Source organism: Panthera tigris, chromosome E2, assembly GCF_018350195.1.
Source record: "Panthera tigris isolate Pti1 chromosome E2, P.tigris_Pti1_mat1.1, whole genome shotgun sequence".
In the NCBI taxonomy this organism is placed as follows: domain Eukaryota; kingdom Metazoa; phylum Chordata; class Mammalia; order Carnivora; family Felidae; genus Panthera; species Panthera tigris.
In genome coordinates this window covers 43,859,026-43,877,518 of record NC_056674.1, presented here as the reverse complement: position 1 = coordinate 43,877,518, position 18,493 = coordinate 43,859,026, and the positions used below count along the sequence as shown (strand labels likewise).

The following is an 18,493-nucleotide window of genomic DNA, read 5'->3' as shown; positions in this document are numbered from 1 at the left end:
TTACAAGTATTTCAAAGCAGATTAATTGGTTCTCCGCTTTCTCAAAAGGCCAGCAGTAGAGACCATGGTAGTTAGTCATCCATAAAACTTCCCACTCAGGGAGGCTTAACGATCCTGGGCACAGGGTAAAAACAGTATTACTGAACTACTGATAGGCACCGTGGGAGACTGGGCAAGAACCCCTGGCAAGACTAAAGTCCTCAGTTTCGATGAGAGAATCTGCCCTTGGCTCAATACTAAGAACAACCCTATTTCATGCATTATCAGGAAATCCTGAAAACCCAGTACTTCTCCCATGACAGGACTGGCGTGGGGAGGAATCTGTCTCCTATGATCCATGACCATCCCAAGGGCCACAAATACCTCCATATCACAAGCATCCTGCACACAGCATCTAGAATGCTCTTAACAGGGGTGCCTGGCTGGCTCAGCCAGTAGAGCATGCTACTCTTGATCTCAGAGTCCTGAGTTTGAGCTCCACATTGGGCATAGAGGTTACAAACAAATAAATAAATGGAAGGCTCTTGACATTACTTGTAAAAGACCAGAAACAGTCAATATCCATCAAGAGAAGACAGGGGCGCCTTGGTGGTTCAATCAGTTAAGTGTCACGGGTTTGAGCTCTACCTTGGGCCTCCTGCTGACAAGCCTGGAGGCTGCTTGGGATTTTCTCTCCCACTTTCAAAATAAATAAACTTAAAAAAAAAAATGAGGACAATCTTTAAGAAATATCAAGTAAAGAAAACAAAGTACAGAACAATGTATATATAATATGCTATCTTCATGTTAACGGTGGGGGGAGGGGGGGCAGCAATAAGTATCTAAACATACTTAATTCAAGAAACACTGGGGAATTATATTAAATAGTAACAGCAGGTATGAAAGGGACCCGAGCAGTTGGAGTTCACAGAACAGCACCAGCCAGGTAAAGGTATCACATGGAGGTGGTGGCATAAGCTTTGGTTTAGCAGCCCAGGGTTCAAATCACTGCCATTTCCTAGCTCTGTGGTCTTGGACAAGCCACTAACTCTGGGTCTGTTTCCCCCTCTGTAAAATGGAGACAATATTACTGTCAGGTTCATAGGATTGTTGAACCGATAGGTTTGACTACAAATTAGCATAAAGTGGCTTCATGACAGTGTACCTGGTTGGCAGTGGTTGACATATGGACAAACTATGTGAACTTGAATGGGTGTTGGGTAGAGCGCATCTTAGATTTGGGGAGGGCAAGGAGCAAAGACACAGGGGATGGAGCCCTTCCTCATCCGTAATCCTCCTCTCTGGCTCCTTTGGTCTCTAATATTTAACCATTTTTTTCACCCCCTTGACACAAATCTAAAGCAGAAACATCTCATAATAAAAACTCAATACTTAAGGGGCACCTGGGTGGTTCAGTCAGTTAAGCCTCCGACTTTGGCTCAGGTCATGACCTCACGGTTCATGGATTCAGGCCCCACGTTGGGCTCTGTACCGACAGCTCAGAGCCTAGAGCCTGCTTTGGATTCTGTGTCTCCCTCTCTCTCTGCCCCTCCCCTGTTCATGCTCTGTCTCTGTCTCTGAGAAATAAATAAACATTGAAAAAAATTAAAAACAAAACAAACAAACAAAAAAAACACCTCAATACTTAAAAGCATTTGTTATGTGCCAGGCACTGAAAGCACTTTAGACATGCTAACTCACTGAATCCTCTCTCAACCCTGTAAGGCAGGAACTACAATTTATCCCCTTTTTAAAGGGGAGAGGACTAGGCACAGAAAGGTTAAGTAAATTGCGCAAGGTCACATGGCAAGTAAGAGTCGGAATTTGAACTCAGACAATTCTGCTCCTCCTACTGCCCTCCCCAATTCATCTTTACTCGCTGAGGGAGCTCAAGGAGACTCTTTCCTTCACTTTACAGGATAAAAAAGAAATAAATCAGCGCTAAAGATTAAAGGCACAACGTTGACATCAAATCTGTTGAAATTGGGAGTGCAACCTCACACCTGGTAAAGTTTCCTGAGCTGAGCCACCTCCCAGGTATTTCATTCCCGAAGTTTTTAAGTACTCCCATGGTTTGGGTGAGAGGATTAGCAGAAAGGAGGAAGGAAAAAAGAGAGAGAGAAATTACAACTAAAGTCCAAAGAAAAATCAGCACAATTTACATGAAAAGTTTCCAATTCAAAGATTTTAATGACAAGCTCTGAAACATCCATCTGCAAGGCATACAAGAGCATTTCTTTACCAACGCAGACTTAAATCAGAAGGTACAGGAAGTACACCCACAAATTCTAATTTCTCCAGAAGTTTAGTCATTATAAGCCCAGGAGCGGAGGTGCTAATGAAATCGGCCACGTGAACTCCACCAAGCAGCTGCTGAGCCCTGTCATTTCTGCAAACTCCAGGCTTCTGGCAAAGAGGAAAGAGATCTTAGGGCCAGTATCCTGGGACTTATGACTAAGAGCAGTCACCTAAAGTACCTGTTACTGTGAATATGAGGTCAGAGTGGATTCAACCTGATCCTGATAACCTCACCAGGGGAGGCCTCTCAGCTGGTGATTCAGCGCTCCACCCCACCTGTCAATAAGAGCTCAGGCTATTGTCCCATGGCTGACTCAAGGGATGACGTTTCCTACAAAAAAGGCACAACTTTTCCCACAAACAACTTGGTCATCTTGTTCCCTTTTCAAACACTCCCACACAACTGTGATGAAGAATTTGAGGAGGAGGAAGTTTGCAGTCTTTGAAAGTCCTCATACTTCATTCCGACCAAAGAGGTCCTGGGACACCAGGATACATGTAACTCAACCCCCCACCCCCCAACACACCAAAATATGCCCAAGAATCATGATGCTTACAGGACAATCCCATCCCTCCTCCATGAGGAGGTTAAGAAAACCAGACTTAAAGCCATATGCCTCTTGGGCAACACGCCAAGGGGCGGGTGGCTTGGAAAGCACATTAGATCCTGGTTTGAATCTGATACCTTTTAAAGGAGACGTTAGCTCTCAGGATTATTCCTCTAAAAAAAAATACCTGCCCAAAGAATAGCCTTTTTTCCTCCTCTGAGGTGTAGCCAGCCTACAATGTATTAATTTCAGGTGTGCAACATAGTGATCCACGTTTATACACATTACAAAGAGATCACCAGATAAATCCAGCTACCATCTGCCACCACAAAAAGGTGTTCGCTACTGTTAACTGTATTCCCTATGCTATACAGTGTATCCCGTGTCTTAATAATTGGGAGTTTGTACCTTATAAAGAGAATAATCTCTATTTTATTTTTAAGAGAATAGTCTTTAAATGGCACCAATTTGGGCTTAAAAGAATGTGGCAAGTCCAATTCCTTCAAAGACACAGTCCAATTCTAACATCTATTGAGCACCTCACCTCCTCAGGTCTTTAAGTAAATACGGTTCTTAGTGATGATTCCCCCAAATGCCTCCACTCCACCACACACAGTTCTTTCTATCCCCTTTCCTGCTGTATTTTTCTCCTTCTGCAGATCACCACATTGCCTTCTCCCGCCTCCTCTGATTAGAAGGGAAGGGGCAAGGGGGCAAGGATTTTTGTCTGTTCTGTCCCGTTATAGCCTCGGTGCCTAGAAAGCACAGTACTAGTGTCGGCAGGTGGTCCACACAAATGTGTTCAGTGATCAGACAGAGGATGCTCATCTAGAAGGATTTCCCTCCCCCTGAGACCTTGAGAGCAGGAGTTACCCGTCCCCTTCACTTGGTCAATCGCAGACCATCTGGTTGGCTGTCTTTTCCTGCCGTGAGGGGCACGGGCTTTGCTGTGCTCTGGAGTCCAAAAGCCACCAGCACATACCTCCAGGCTCTCCAGTTTCCTGTCGGCATGAGCTGCACTATCTTACAGCCTCTCAGAGCCACGACAGTCACTTCTCACTGGTTGTTGTGAGGTCTGAAGGGGAGAGACAGCATATGGAAGCAATGCTGTTTACGGGAATGCAGGTTGAAACAATAATGATTCTTTCTGAGAGACAGAGAGCATGCGTGTGCGTGCAAGTGGTGGAAGGGCATAGAGAGAGAAAGAGAGAGAATCCCAAGCGAGCTCCATGCTGACAGCGCAGAGCCAAATTCGTGGCCAGGTGAGATCCAGGAGATCGTGACCTGAGCCGAAATCAAGAGTCAGTCACTTAACTGACCGAGTGAGCCACCTAGGTGCTCCAATAATGATTTTTTTGGTAAGTATGTCTCAACTATTGCATGGGACATACTAATAAAAAATTAATCACTGTGTATCTGAAATTCCAATATAAATAAGTGTCTGTATTTTTATTTGCTAAATCTGGCAACTTTGCCCATTAGGTAGTTACCTTCCTGAAGGCAGGGTAATGTATCTTACATAAATTGCCGTATAGTACCTTCTCAATACTCATCAATCAGATGGACTTTGGAGTTGTGAGATTTCTCTCTTGGCCATGAGCTGCTAATTAAGTCGGCTTTAAATTTTTGTCTTGGGAGTTTTTTGCATCTCACAGCAAATTCCTTCCAGGCTTCTGTGCATTGCCAACATCTGGAAGAATGGATACCAGGTCTTGAACAATTAATGGCCTTGAAGGATGCTGCAGATACCCAGGAAGGTGTTGGGTGCATCTGGGAGTCTTGCTCAAGGAAGGTGTTACCCAGACAATAGGAAACCCAACAGATGGCCCTGGCTGGCTCAGGTATCTGTTTAGATTTTGATCTGGTGCTTCCTTACACCAAGAAGTGTGGGCAGAAATGGTTCCTCTGACCTTTAGACTAGACTGCAAGCTGTTTTGTGACAAGACAATTAGGTAAGGTTACACCAGAGGTGTGCAGGGCTCCGAGAAGCTGGAGAGGGCCAAGCTGAGACACATGCCCTGTGAACGTCCCCTCCTCCTCATGTCCTTCTATGGCTCACACTGACAAAGTTCTAGCTTTTCTTAAATACAAAAACCACCCTGGGATATCTCCTAAATACAAAAAATATATAGGTCTATACATACACACACACACACACTCTGAAGCCTCATTTATTCATTCAACAAATACCTGTTGAGCACCTATTATATGCCAGGCACTGCTCTAGACACAATACAGCCAGTAAAATATACAAGATGAAATTCCCTGGCCTCCTGGGTGGCTCAGTTGGTTAGTGTCCACCTTCAGCTCAGGTCATGATCTCAGTTGGTGAGTTCGAGCCCCATGTCAAGCTCTGTGCTGACAGCTTGGAGCCTGGAGCCTGCTTCAGAATCTGTGTCTCCCTCTCTCTCTCTGCCCTTCCCCCACTAATATTCTGTCTTTCTCTCTCTAAAAACTAATAAACATTAAAAAAAATTTTTTTAAGAAAATGGACAGGAGAAATAAGTGGAATACATAGCATGCTAGATGGTGAAAAGTGCTACAGAGGAAAATAAAGCAAAAAAGGAAGGGGAGTGCAAGGAGTAACTACCTTAAATAGAGGCTCAAGAAAGGCTTCACTGAGAGGGTGACATGTAAGCAAAAACATGGACCTAAATGAGTGAGACATGAGAGACACCTGGATGGCTCAATCAGTAGAGTATGTGACTCTTGATCTTGGGGTCGTGAGTTCAAGCCCTACGTTAGGCATACAACTTACTTAAAAATAAAGTAAGTGAGTGAGCCATGCAGATATCAGAAAAGTATCATTGACAGCAGCAATAGCCAGTGCAAAGGCCCAGGGGTACAAGTGTGTCTGGTGTGTTTCTAGGTAGAGTCAGGAAGAATTGATAGCAAGAAGTAAGGGGTAGGGGAAGTGTTTGGGGGTGGGGGGCAGATCACGGAGGCCTTACATGTCATAGAAAGGACTGTGACTTACATTCTCTGTGAAATGAGGAACCACTGGCCAACTCTGATTTTTAAGTTAATTTTTCTTAAGTATATTTGACAGACATTTTATTGATTTCAGGCATGCAATACACTATTCACTATTTGTATTAACTTAAATTTTCTTTCTTTCTTCCTTTCAGTAGGCTTCATGCCCAGCACAGAGCCCAACAAAGGGCTTGAACTCATAATCCTGAGATCAAGACCTGAGCTGAGATCAAGAGTTGAACACTTAACTGACAGAGCTACCCAGGAACTCCTCAAATTTTAAAAACCATCACTGGTGGCTGCTGGATGGAGAAAAGACTGCTGGGGAAGGGGTAGAGGAGAATGACCTAAGATGCTCTACAACAGCCTTCACAACTCTCCTGGGAACAGAGAAGGTGTAGAAGTATGTCTGAATGCCAAACCACAGAAACAGGTGTTCTCCATAGCCTTCAACTTGCCCAGGTACCATAAATCTGAAAGGATTTCGGCTTGTTACACGTTTTCCTAATTACAAGGCCCACTAATTATTATCTAGGCCTTGGCCAATTATCCCACGGGGCCTGTGCTGGCCACCGTTTATGATTTTGCTCATGGTGAACAGGTTCAACCTTTCCAGACAGGCCCCATTAGATTTCAGCAGTAATGCCTGAGCTCACAGGGATCCAGGCCCAGATCTCTCCTGCACCTTGAAAAAGTCCCAGTTTGGTGGGGGAGGGAACACTTGGGTGGCTCAGTTGGTTAAGCATTCTGACTTCAGCTCATGTTGTGATCTTGGGATTAGTGGATTTGAGCCCCACATCGGGCTCTGTGCTGACAGCTCAGAGCCTGGAGCCTGCTTCAGATTCTGTGTCTCCCTCTCTCTCTGCCCCTCTCCCAGTCACACTGTTTTTTTTCTCTCTCTCTCTCAAAAATAAACACTAAAAAAATATTTTTTTAAGTCCCAGTTGGAACCTCATTATACTACAGTTTCCCTCCCAAGCTCTAATTCTGAATGCCAATAGAATTGCATTTTCAGGGACCCAGAAAGTTGAAGACAGAGAGTAAAAGAAGTGAGGTTCATGGATGCCTGGGTGGCTCAGTTAAGGGTCTGACTTTAGCTCAGGTCATGATCTCATCGTTCGTGGGTTCGAGCCCCGCATCGGGCTCTGTGCTAATAGCTCAGAGCCTGGATCCTGCTTCAGATTCTGTGTCTCCCTCTCTCTCTGCTCCTTCCCTGCTCACACTCTGTCTCTCACAGATTAGATAGATAGATAGATAGATAGATAGATAGAAAGAAAAAGAAAGAAAGAAAGAAGTGCGGTTCAGCTAGCATTTATTTGGAAGTGAAGGTAACAGGCAAACAGGCTGGAAGTTACCCACACATATAAGACAAAAGAGGCCCTTCAAAAGCAAAAGAGGATGAATTCCAGCATCACAGTTAAAATCAGTGAGACACAAGAGGTATAAAGACATCTTTTCCAAGGAGAAGGCGGGAATTCCTTTCCCTCAGAAAGGGGACTCAGCTTCCACTGGAGATGCAATTTGGCAACAAGACAGATGAGGGGCACAATGAGGGCTCAAGTCTTAGAAGATTCAAGGGCAGGACTGGAGCCCCAGCTCTGCCACTTCCTGGGTCGGGGTGGGAAAGAGACTTTTTCACTGTTGGCAATACATATATATATATATATATATATATATATATATATATATATATTTTTTTTTTTTTTTTTTTTTTTTTTTTTTTTTTTTTACTATATATTTTTAACCAAGTGAAAGATTTCTACTAAAAGAAAAGGAAGGAATGAAAGGAAAAAAAAAGAATAGAAAGAGAAAACCCGTGGCCCCTGGCTGGCTCCGTTGGTGGAGCATGCGACTCTTGATCTCACAGTCATGCACCCAAGCCCCACATTGGGCATAGAGATTTCTTAAACAGCAAAGTAAACCCTCTATTACCTGCAGACTAAAGTCCAAGGCCCTGCGATAGCCTGGTTGTGGTCTACACCTAGGTACTCTCTTCCTGGGACCATCTCCTGCAAGCACAGCTCCAGCCTGACTCCTTCATGCTCCGCCATGCCTTTGGGCACCCCGTTTCCCATACCTGGAGAGTGAGTCTGTTCACCTCTGGCTGGCTGGAGCCTTATCACTCACCAAAGCCCAGCAGGTAAAACTGAGCGTTCACTGAATCCTCTGAACATTTTCCCACCGCAGAGACCTTCTCAGAATGTACTGAAATTACCCCTGCAAGGGTCTCAGAGATTTCTGGAATCTCCCTGAGATCGAAGGCTGGGTCTTAAGTCAGTGCCCCAAGCAATGGGTGTATGGTGGGGAGGCAGCTACTTCTCTGGGTCCCCCATTCCCACCCCATGTGCCCCACCCCATACCCACAGAGCACTCCTTTGCCAGCATGGCAGAAGGACCAGCCTTATCCCTTCCAGATCAAGGGTGCCCTTGGATCCCTGGCCTCAGGCTGAACGAGATGTTCATAGCCCGCTGGCACCAGGTATTTACTCATCAAACATTGTGACCTAGCTACTGGAGTCGTCCAGGACAACAAATCTGGTGGCAGCAGACACCTGGGGAGCTTTAAAAACTACCATGTCCAGATCTCCACTCTCAGAAACTGTAGTTCAGTGATGTGCAGGAGGGCAAACGTGCGTCTTTGAAGTGTTCCAGGTGATCCCACACGAAGCCATGCAGGCAACCCACACTCTCAGGAGCTAGGGCGGAGCATTTTTGGCAATGGGAAAACACACAGTATCCTACAGCATGTGTATTATAAAATAATTTAAATTTTTTAAAGAGTTTAAGTAATCTTCACACCCAACGTGGGGCTCAAACTTACAACCCAAAAGGGCACCTTTGTCGAACGAGCATTTGACTCTCGGTTTCAGCTCAGGTTGTGATCTCCTGATGGTGAGAGTGCTTGCTTGTATTCTCTCTCTCTCTCCTGTCTGTCTCTCTCTCTCTCTCTCTTCCTCTTTCTCTCTCTCTCTCTCAAAATAAATAAATAAACAAACAAAAACCCACTTACAACCCCGAGATCAAAAGTCTACCTCCGTACTCTACTGATTGAGCCAGCCAGGCATCCCATGAAATAATTTTAAAAACCAGGCAGAAGCTGACAAGTTCAGGGTCATCTTGTTTTCCCACCCCCAGCTACTCCTTGCCCCACCCCTCCCACTCCATTTGCAAACAATATTCACAAGCAGGTCCACAGGCAGCCCCACCGTGGAGTCTGCTGGCAGAGGCAAACAAGAAGACTGTCACCAAATTCCCTCTCCTAGCAAAGGGCACTTTGGTCTGTCACTGTTTGCAGAGCAGTGTTTGCTTTAACACAGAAGCGGGGAGAGTGAGAAAACTGGTTTGGCTGGTTTATGGGGTGGGAAGGAGCACAGGGAAAAGTTCTGAACCACAGGTAAAACACATGGGAGAGACGCAAGCAGAAGGCACCAAATACTTCGGGGCTTTAATATTTAATATTCATTGAGCACTTGGTACTGTTAGGCCCACTTTACAGATGAGGAAACTAAGGCTTAGAGGATAAGGTCTTTGGCCGACCTCCCCTCAGGTAGCAAGGGACATTCCCTGGGTTTCAATCTAGGCAGAGTGACTCAAGAACCTTCTAAATGATGGAAATACGCCACCAGAGCCTTGGCAGGGGGGGTGGAGGATTAGATGAAGAGGAAGGAAGAGGAAGGAAGGCGAAGAGGAAATGTGCAAAAACAAGGTGGCTAAAGCCCTCTGGACAGCAGCAAGCATGAGCTCAAGTGTATGAAAGATAAAGTTCAAGTAGCAAGAGAGAGAGGCAGAGAAAGGACGAAAGGCCACCACAGGAATTTCTTTCAATTGACCAAAGATGAAAAACACTTAAAAATGGCTGCCTTTCCCCTTCCAGATTCAGGTTTGAGGGCTCCCGCCTCTGCCCTCTGGCATTCAGAAGGAAGCACTCAGCATGCTGTAATCCTGGGACACACTTATGGGGTAGCCCAGCTTCTAGAAGCACAGACTGGGTGTGCAGTGTTCACGTGCATCTTAGAAGGTTCTAACTGACAACTCTTCTGGTCCATTTAGATCTAGGGCGGGCCTGAGGCCAAAGAATTTGAGAGGGGGAAAAAATAAGCCAATATATGAGGGGTAATAAACATTCATTCATTTCTTCAAAATAATATTTGAGTGCCTACTCTGTGCTAAGAATATGAGGCACCATTTAATATTTCCTGTTTCTTTACATCATCTCTCTTCTTTATGTTCAGCCCAGATCTGCTTTATTAATTACTGTAACCCCAGAGTCTAGCCCAGTGCTGGCACTCTTACTTGTTGGCTAGCCAAATTAAAACAAACATGCCTTTTAATCCTCACAACAAACCGCTAAGTACTACTACCCTCCCCCCCCCCATTTCACAGGTGGGGAAACCGAGACCCAATCAAATAAAGTGTTTTACCCAATGTCACACAGCTAGGAGCTGAAAGGCAAACCTGGACCTTTGATGTGCTTACTCACAAACTCTCCTGACCAGCCATACAGACTTCATTCCCCTCCTTGAAGGCCTAAAGCCCTAAAAAGAGATGGGAGTTGAGGCAGAGTAGAAACTCAAAGTCTGAATTGTGACAGGTGCCTCTCGGGGATTTTAGGATTTTGGCAGCTCCTGGGAGATGTGAGAGGTGATTGCTTCAGCGTCTGGCTTATCTGGGGTTACACTTGGAAGGGAATGTGTAACAGACACCAAGGTGAGCATTTCGGAAGAAAAGTCTCACCCAATAAAAAGCTCCAGAGAGCAAACAGGGATTTCCATAACCATCTGGCAGAGGCAGGACAGGTCCAGCAGGCAGGCCCCAGGGGGAGCAGCAGCCAGACTTCCTTACATAGCCTTGCAGGGCCCAGGACCTGGGAGGACCCAGATCTCCTTCCCCGGTGAGCTTGACATTAACCCTTGTCACAGATGTGAGTAATCATGAAGTGAGTGAGTTTGAGGGACAGGGGAGTGGGTGTCTGATGATGTAAGGAGATTCTCAAAGCAGGTTTCTGTATTTGTTTTTTTTTAAGCCCAGTTTAATTAGGAGGCCTGCACCCTGTTTCTACCACCTTTCAGCACATCTTTCAGAAAGGGGGAAATGGATGTATTTAATCCACACAAGTGGGTGCTTGAGAGCTAGGTCAATCCATCAAGGAGCCAGAGCTCAAACCCAAAACAGAAGCCCTGTACACCTGAAACCAGGTGGTGAAGCAAAGCAAGAAGCCATTGGTTTCCAAGCCTGTCTGCTTTTTGCAGCTCACCCCTCAATCAACTTAAAGCTGAAGGCAATATGAAATAGCCGGGGTTTCTCAAACCAGTTTATGCCAGAAAAAAGAAAAATTCTCAAACTCTAGAGAACCGGTTTAAAGTTGTTTGTTTTTTAAATCATTCTCCATTCTAGAACCTGGAGAGTTACCAAAGACATAGATTCAAGGCCGAGGCCGTGGGGTCGTCCATCTCACAGAGCACAACAATCGCCCCAGCAAACCACTCCAGGGTCCCCTGAGTTCGGTCAAACCCTATTCCTGACACCCTATGGTGTCATGACACCCTATGGCAAACGGTGGACAAAAAGTAACAGGTTCTTTATTTTCAAACTCCCGTGAAGCGAATATTTAAACCTGGTGCTAATGTCACATCCTTCCACTTCGCTGGAGGGTCCAAAGAGAGTGAGGCCACCACCCTAAATCCTAACTGCCTTTTAAGTCACAAAGCCAGTCTTCTAAGGTCACATGTGTGATTTTACCAGAAGGGCACTTCCGTCCTGGGGTAATTCCACACTGGACTCGGAGGAAGGTCTAAACGGTGAAATGTCAGAAAATCTGCTGATGGGATGGCTCTTGGACATAAAGGACACTGAACCCAGCCACACAGGCGGCTTTCAGAAGCTGCCTCTCCCACCAAGCTCACCACCACAGGCCTCCCTCCACTTCCCACCTGTTGTGACCCATCTCCATCACCACCTCCTCCTGTTCTCAGGGTCCTGCTATATCAACACCTCTGCTCTCTCAGGCACACAGGGAAGACAACGTTTACTGCACAATGGACACTAATTCTCCAAACACCTCTTTTTTTGAAATTATTGAGAGGGGGAGAGAACAGGACAAAGACCAGCTGTGGATCTCTGAACAGATTACTAAATTGCTTTACGTTTCAATTTCCTCCCCTGCAAAATAGAAATAACAGTGCCTACCCTCATAAGACTCTTGGGAATAGATATACATATTTTTTAATGTTTATTTTTGAGAGCAAGAGTGCAAGTGGGGGAGGGGCAGAGAGGGAGAGCAGGCTCCACACTGACAGCACAGAGCTGGATGGGAGGCTCAAACCCACAAACTAGGCAATCATGACCTGAGCCAAAGTCAGACGCTTAACCGACTGAACCACCTAGGTGCCCCAGTTCTTGGGAATATTAAGTGGGATAAAATTGAGCACTTGCTCCAGAGTCTGGTTCAAAAGGAATAGGCTGCTATTAATAATAATGGTAATATGTATATTATTATGCAATAATATACTTGGTCGGACCAAGAGCTTGTCTGGGGAAGAGGGGTGCAGGAGTGATAAAAGCAGACTAACTCACATCTGGACTTACCAAAAGCCTTGGTACGGGAAAACAAAGTGACCGGCGCTTGTCTTGGAACACCCCCATATACACAGGCACACCCCCAATTTCTAACTCCTGCCCCAATCTTCAAGGCCGGGTCAACTTTGCCTCCTCCAAGAAGCCAGCAGCCCTCACTGCCAACTGATACTCATCAAAACATCCCACACCACCCACATTCTTTGGCACCTGAATGCCCATGTCCCACAGTGCCCTCTAAGCGGGTCCTGGGGCATTCTCCATAATCTGCTGGAACGTGAAATACCAACAGCAGGCTGGAGTGTCTCCATATCTCTTCAGTTCATTCCCGAGTTACCCAGCACAGGGCTGGGCAAGCTGTCAACCATCGACTAATGGTGGACCCACTGCAAAATCAGACACTTCCTTTCTCACTTCATAGAAAGCTCCACACAACACAGGCAGGCCTCAGAAAACCAAGTATGTTTAATCAATGGAGCTGCAGTTTCTCTGTTTGGGTGGGGGGGGGGGGGGGGCGGGAGGGAATGCCGCCCACTATTGGAACAACTTCCAAAATTCAAACAATTTTCACACAACAGCGTGATTGCTCAAGTTTTCATGTGGCCAAAGACTGGAAGAATAAACGCAGTGAATTTCCTCATGGGAATTGTGGGTGATTTCTCATTTTAAAAAGTGTCTCTTTTATACTTATGATACTTGCCCAATCAACTGAAATCAAGAGGAAGAAATCGTTTGGTAGGAAATAAGCATCTGGGAATCAATGAAACCAGAAGAGAAACCAAGCTTCCCTTGCTCTCTCATTTCTGGGCAACAGTGAAATAAAGCTAACTCTAGAATCCTGATTATCACAGTGATAAGGCCCAGAAGTACATTGTGTGTGTTTTCATTCCTGAGTCACAGCTACTGGTTTTTTTTTTTTTTTTTAAACCATTATTCATTGGGGGAATAGTAACTGTATCAAAATGTTTTCATCTCTTTGAGCAAATGCCACAACCCTTGGCACCTCAGTCATCCCAGAGATGGTGCAGAATGGGGCCTGGGAATCGGTCCTAGTTCAAATTCCTGCTTGGCAGACCTGGGGCAAGTGGACTCCACCCTCTGAGCCTCCGTTTGCTCATCTGCAAAACGGGAATTACTGCTGCCCCTCATCCCACACATCAGGTTTTAGCAGCCTGAAATGACAGACTCTCAAGTGGTCAGGACAATTTGAGACACATTAAAGGCCTCTAAAAAAATGCCCCCCCCCAACATAATTACCAATACCATAGCTCTCTCAACCACAGTAAAAGTTTAGATCGTTACATCTGTGTAAATTCCAAAGGGGTGCCATTTGAGCCAGGAAAAAAGGGTTTGCGCAGTCCAGCCCAGAGCCGTGGGAGCAATTTCTCGGACCCTTCCCACTCCCACCGCACCCAGCTCAGAACCCCAGCAGTACGTCCTCACCTCTGCCCAGGACTCGGCCTCTCTCCAAATGTCGACGGGGCACGGTGAACGTGTAGCTGTCGGCGCCAAAGCCAGGACGGCAGGGCTCGGGCTCCTGGCAGAGCCCTGATGTGACCTGGAGTAGGGGAAAGGTATGGAACCAGGGTGATCGGGGGAGGGGGATTCCCCCCGGGGAGGAGGGGTCGCCTCCTGCCCACACCGAAACCAACCGCGCCGCCCCTCCCTTGCTCCCAGCGTCGGCCTGTGGGAGGGATCCACCCTCACCCCCAACCCCCAGGGCAGGCAGCCACGCCAAACTCTTTCATTCCGAAACTTGCTGCCGCCAAGCTCCCGGGTACTCCAGGGAGAGGGGGGCTGCTGGGTCAACCTCCTCCCGACCAACCACTCCTTTCTTTGCATTCTCCTTTTTAGTTTCAATAGAGGCAACTTTACTGTTCCCCACTTCACTTTCCTTATGCTGGGAACACCCCCACTCCTAAGTCTAGTTCCTCACACCGAGGGGCGCCCCAACACCTTTTGAGCCCTTTATTAACCCACGGCGCCCCATACCTGTTTACGAGCCTTTCTTTACAGGCAAGTGCTTTTATTTCTGTTGATTTCCCTTTCCTTACCTCAGGGGTCATCTCCACTACTCCTGGCTCCCCCGACTTGCCGCGGGACTCCCCTTTTCTGTACCCCGGCCCCCACCCTGCCCCACGCCCCCCAATGCCCGCCCCCAGCCTCTACCGCCGCCAGCTCGGAGTCCCCAGAGCCCGCAGCGAGGCTCGCCCCCCACCTCTAGTATTTGCGCGAGGGAGTGGGCAAAGCCACGCGCTCTCCACCCGCACCCGCTCCCACTCCCACTCCCACCTCCGTGGAGCCCAGAGCGCGGCGCAGCTTCCAGGCCATTCCTGGACCTAAACTTTCTTGGAAGAAGAGGGGACGAGAGGAGAGAGAGGAACGGGGCCGGGCGCGTGATGGTGGGGCCGGAAGGCGTCCCCCGCAAAACCAAGGGACGCGACGTACCTGTAGCAGCAGCAGGAGCGCGGAGACGCTACGGGACGGAGGGCCCATGGCGGGCCGGGCAGAGGTCGGGTCGGGCTGGGTCCCGCGGAGCTTGGCCGGGCTAGAGTACGGCAGGACTTCCGCGAACCCACAGGTGCTCTGCGGTTCCCGACGCCACTGAGCCGGGCAGCGTCGCGGCCGCCAGGTGAGCCTGGAAGGCGCCGCCCCCCGCAGCGCTGATTGGCTGAGGGTACACCTGCGAACCGCAGCCAATGAGCGGCGCGGCTGGGTCTCGGCTTTCCCCGCGGGCTGGGGGCGGTGGGCCCGCCCCTGACCCCGCCTCGCAGCCTCCAGCCGACCGGGTGACCGGCTGGCCAGCGATGGATTGCTAGTCCGGGTAGGGAATAGGGGCTCCAGGATTCCTGTTTCCACCAAGTTCCCTCCCAGCCGCGCGGTGGCTCACTAACACCTGGGGGCAGAAAGGACTCCTCTCTTTATCGGGGCCTGTCTTCTTAACTGCAGATCTCCACAGGTTCGTGAGTGTACAAATCAATCCACTGGGCAGGACCTACCTTTCAAGTCTCAGTTTCTCGACCCTCCAAATGGGAATAATAATCACAAAATCCTCCCTATGTTGTTGTGAGGTTGCCAACCAATTAATAAGACCAATGTTTTGGGGCGCCTGGCTGGCTCCCTCGGTAGAACATCTTGATCTCAAGGTCGTGCCCTCAAATCCCACATTGGGCATGGAGCCTACTTAAAAATAAATAAATAAATAAATGAAAATAAATAAATAAGGGGCAACTGGGTGGCTCTGTCGGCTCTTGGTTTGGGCTCAGGTCATGATCTCACAGTTTTGTGAGTTCCAGCCCCGCATGGGGTTCTGCCCTGACAGTGCTGAGCCTGCTTGGGATTCTCTCTCTCTCTCTGCCCCTCCCCAAGTCGTGCTGTCTCTGTCTCTCTAGCAAATAAATAAATAAATAAACAAACAAATAAATAAGACCAATGTTTCCTGCACCATAAAAGCTCTATACAGATGTGAAGGATAAAGATAACAATAGCAACAATAGGTGCAGAGCATTGAAAGGTACTGAGCCAGGCTCTATGCCAAGCATTTAACATTGACCCTCTCACTTAATATCATCTCCAAAACAGCCCAAGAGCTTTTATTATTCTCATTTGCTAAGCAACTGAGGCATAAACATTTGGAGGCAAGGAGGTGAGGGAGGTGCTCTGATTCCAGGACCCTTCTTTCTATCAGCTTCACCGCGTGTAGACCCCAGATTGTCTTGGAGCTAGAGCTGGAGTTTTCAATCTGTCCTTTTTTTTTTTTTTTTTAATGTTTATTTTGAGAGAGGTAAAGAAAGAGAGAGTGTGAGTGGTTGGAGGGGCAGAGAGAGAGGGAGAGAGAATCCTAAGCAGGCTCTGAGCTGTCAGCACATAGCCCTATGTGCTCTCACAAAGCTGGAGATCCTGACCTGAGCCAAAATCAAGAGTCGCACGCCTAACCAAGTGAGCCACTCAGGTGCCCCCCAATCTGTCTTTTAATGTTGACCTGGAAGAGACCCTTTAAAGATCATCCAAGCCTGTTATTTGCAAATAACTTTCTTTTTTTTTTTAATGTTTATTTATTTTTGAGAAAGAGAGAGACAAGAGTGTGAGCCGGGGAGGGGCAGAGAGACAGAGAGAGATCCAGAATCCAAAGCAGGCTCCAGGCTCAGAGCTGTCAGCACAAAGCCCAAGGCAGGGCTCTGGCTCATGAACTTCAAGATCATAACTTGAGCTGTAGTTGGACACTTAAGCAACTGAGCCACCCAGACACCTCTGCAAATAACTTTCAATGTCCCATAGCAAGTTAACATCAAAGCCGAGACTAGAACCTGAGATCTCCAGATCCCTAGATTGGGGCTCTTAACACCACGCTCTTGCCACCACTGCCTTCTCTAGAGAATTCTGTCCTTAGTGAAATAATTTTAGGGTAAAAAAGAGAACAGACATGCAAACGTTGGGTCAGATAGCTTCCCTGTCCGACTGCCAGAGGCCAGCCGTGTCAGTGTGCTTTGGCTACCCTGACAAGGACACTATGTTTCCCTTCACCCTCCTAAGCACGGTCAGAACTACAAAACAGTGTGGAGTCAGCCGCTCACCAGCTGTAGGACTTTGGGCAACTCGATGCTCTCATCTGTATAAATGGGTCGATGGAAGCCATGCAGGAAAATCACTAGGGAATACTTGGCACCAGGTAGCAACTGCTTGGTAAATGTTTGGTGTGGTGGTTGTTCTTTAGGAGGGATCACCCCGTGTCCCCCTTCCTCACTGGGGAGGCCCCGTTTAGAATACCTCATGCAGACCTAAAGGTGAGTCTGAGCTCGCCGAGGCTACTTTCTCAGCCCAGAGGAGAGGTATTGTTGCCAACCAAGGCGATCTTTGGAATCAGCCCAGCTCCCCTCCCCCACCCGGCCCCTCAGTTGTAATGGGTTTCCTCACCTGTCCCCACAGTTTTAATGGGTTTCTGAGCACCGGCCCAGCCCATTTGGATTTCTGCATCTTGGCTCTCTCTGCCTCTTAACCCACCAGGAGGCTCATAGGGAAAAGGCTCCAGTATTTCCTTTCCCACTGCGGCTCCTGCCCGACTGTGCATTACACAAGATAATGGAAATACGGAAAGAGGCGTTTCCCCCACGGGGTGGCTTGTCCGTTTCTTTTTTTTTCTCCCAGTTATGTAAAAATACATATTTTATACCATTGCTCAGCCCAGGGAGCCTTTAGGGCTTTGCTTTTCTCCACCCAGCAGGCCCTGGCCTTGTAACTCTGAAGCGACTCTCATCGACTCTCCCATTACACTCTGATAATTCAATAAAAAGGATTTTAGAAAACAATTAGGGGCAGTGAAGACAGGTCAGCATGATGCTCTCTTCAGACTTCTCAGCAAGTCCTTCAAGCTCCAGGGAACGGTCGTGAAGCACTGCCCGCTCTCAGCTTACTGGAGTGAGGAGGGGACACATGGGGGTTGGAAGTGGAGCACTGAGTGACTGTGGCCCTCAGTGAATTGCCTGTTTCCTCTTCCATCAGAAAAGCATGGCCTTTGATCTTAGGCTGATGGAGGCCTCAAATTCCCCCTCGGCCACTAACTGCATAGCCTTGTCACTTGAACTTTTCTAGTCTCAGCTTCCTCATCCATAAAATGGGGATGCTGGTAGCACTTAATTCACAAGATTCTTGTAAGTGCTCTATAAAGTTAGCTATCAGCACTCTTGGCTCACTACATTCCCTTCCCAGTGCTAGGCAAAACTGTGAGCCCCTGTGCAGCCTCCCCACCCCAGCATTAAAATCTCTTATGCTATCTCTGGCCAAGCTTGGAAAAACTCTTTCAAACAGGCTGGTTAGTCTTTTCAACCCTCCCAGGGATCATTTGCATTTTAAAGAGGGCTCTAGGGTGTGCTCCTTTCAAAAGAATGAGAACTTTGGAGCTGTAAACTCCGCCCAGGGTTCTTAAACTGGTGTCTGTGGATGGGCTTCTGGGAGGGCCATGTACTCTCTGAAATTGTATCCAACCTTGTCAGTGCAGGTGGTAAGGTCCACTGCGTTCATTAGCTTCTCAACTGAGGGGAAGAAAAATCAAAATCTTGGAGTTAGATCTCTCTGAAGGCCGGTCCGCTGTTAATGGTAGAATTTCGAGTATCTACAGTGAAAAG

The 18,493-nt window shown here is 47.5% G+C and overlaps 1 protein-coding gene across 1 annotated transcript in view; it reads right to left on the bottom strand.

Annotated features, from left to right (window-relative positions):
• Window positions 1-14,989, bottom strand: part of CDH1 (cadherin 1) — an 82,084-nt gene extending 67,095 nt beyond the window's left edge. Inside the window, exons 1-2 of the mRNA XM_042969443.1 lie at window positions 14,820-14,989; window positions 13,815-13,929 (exon numbers count right to left, since the gene is read on the bottom strand). Coding sequence (XP_042825377.1) covers window positions 13,815-13,929; window positions 14,820-14,867 — 163 coding nt within the window. The 5' untranslated portion in view covers window positions 14,868-14,989. The remainder of the gene's footprint in view (window positions 1-13,814; window positions 13,930-14,819) is intronic.
• Window positions 14,990-18,493: the final 3,504 nt, after the last annotated feature.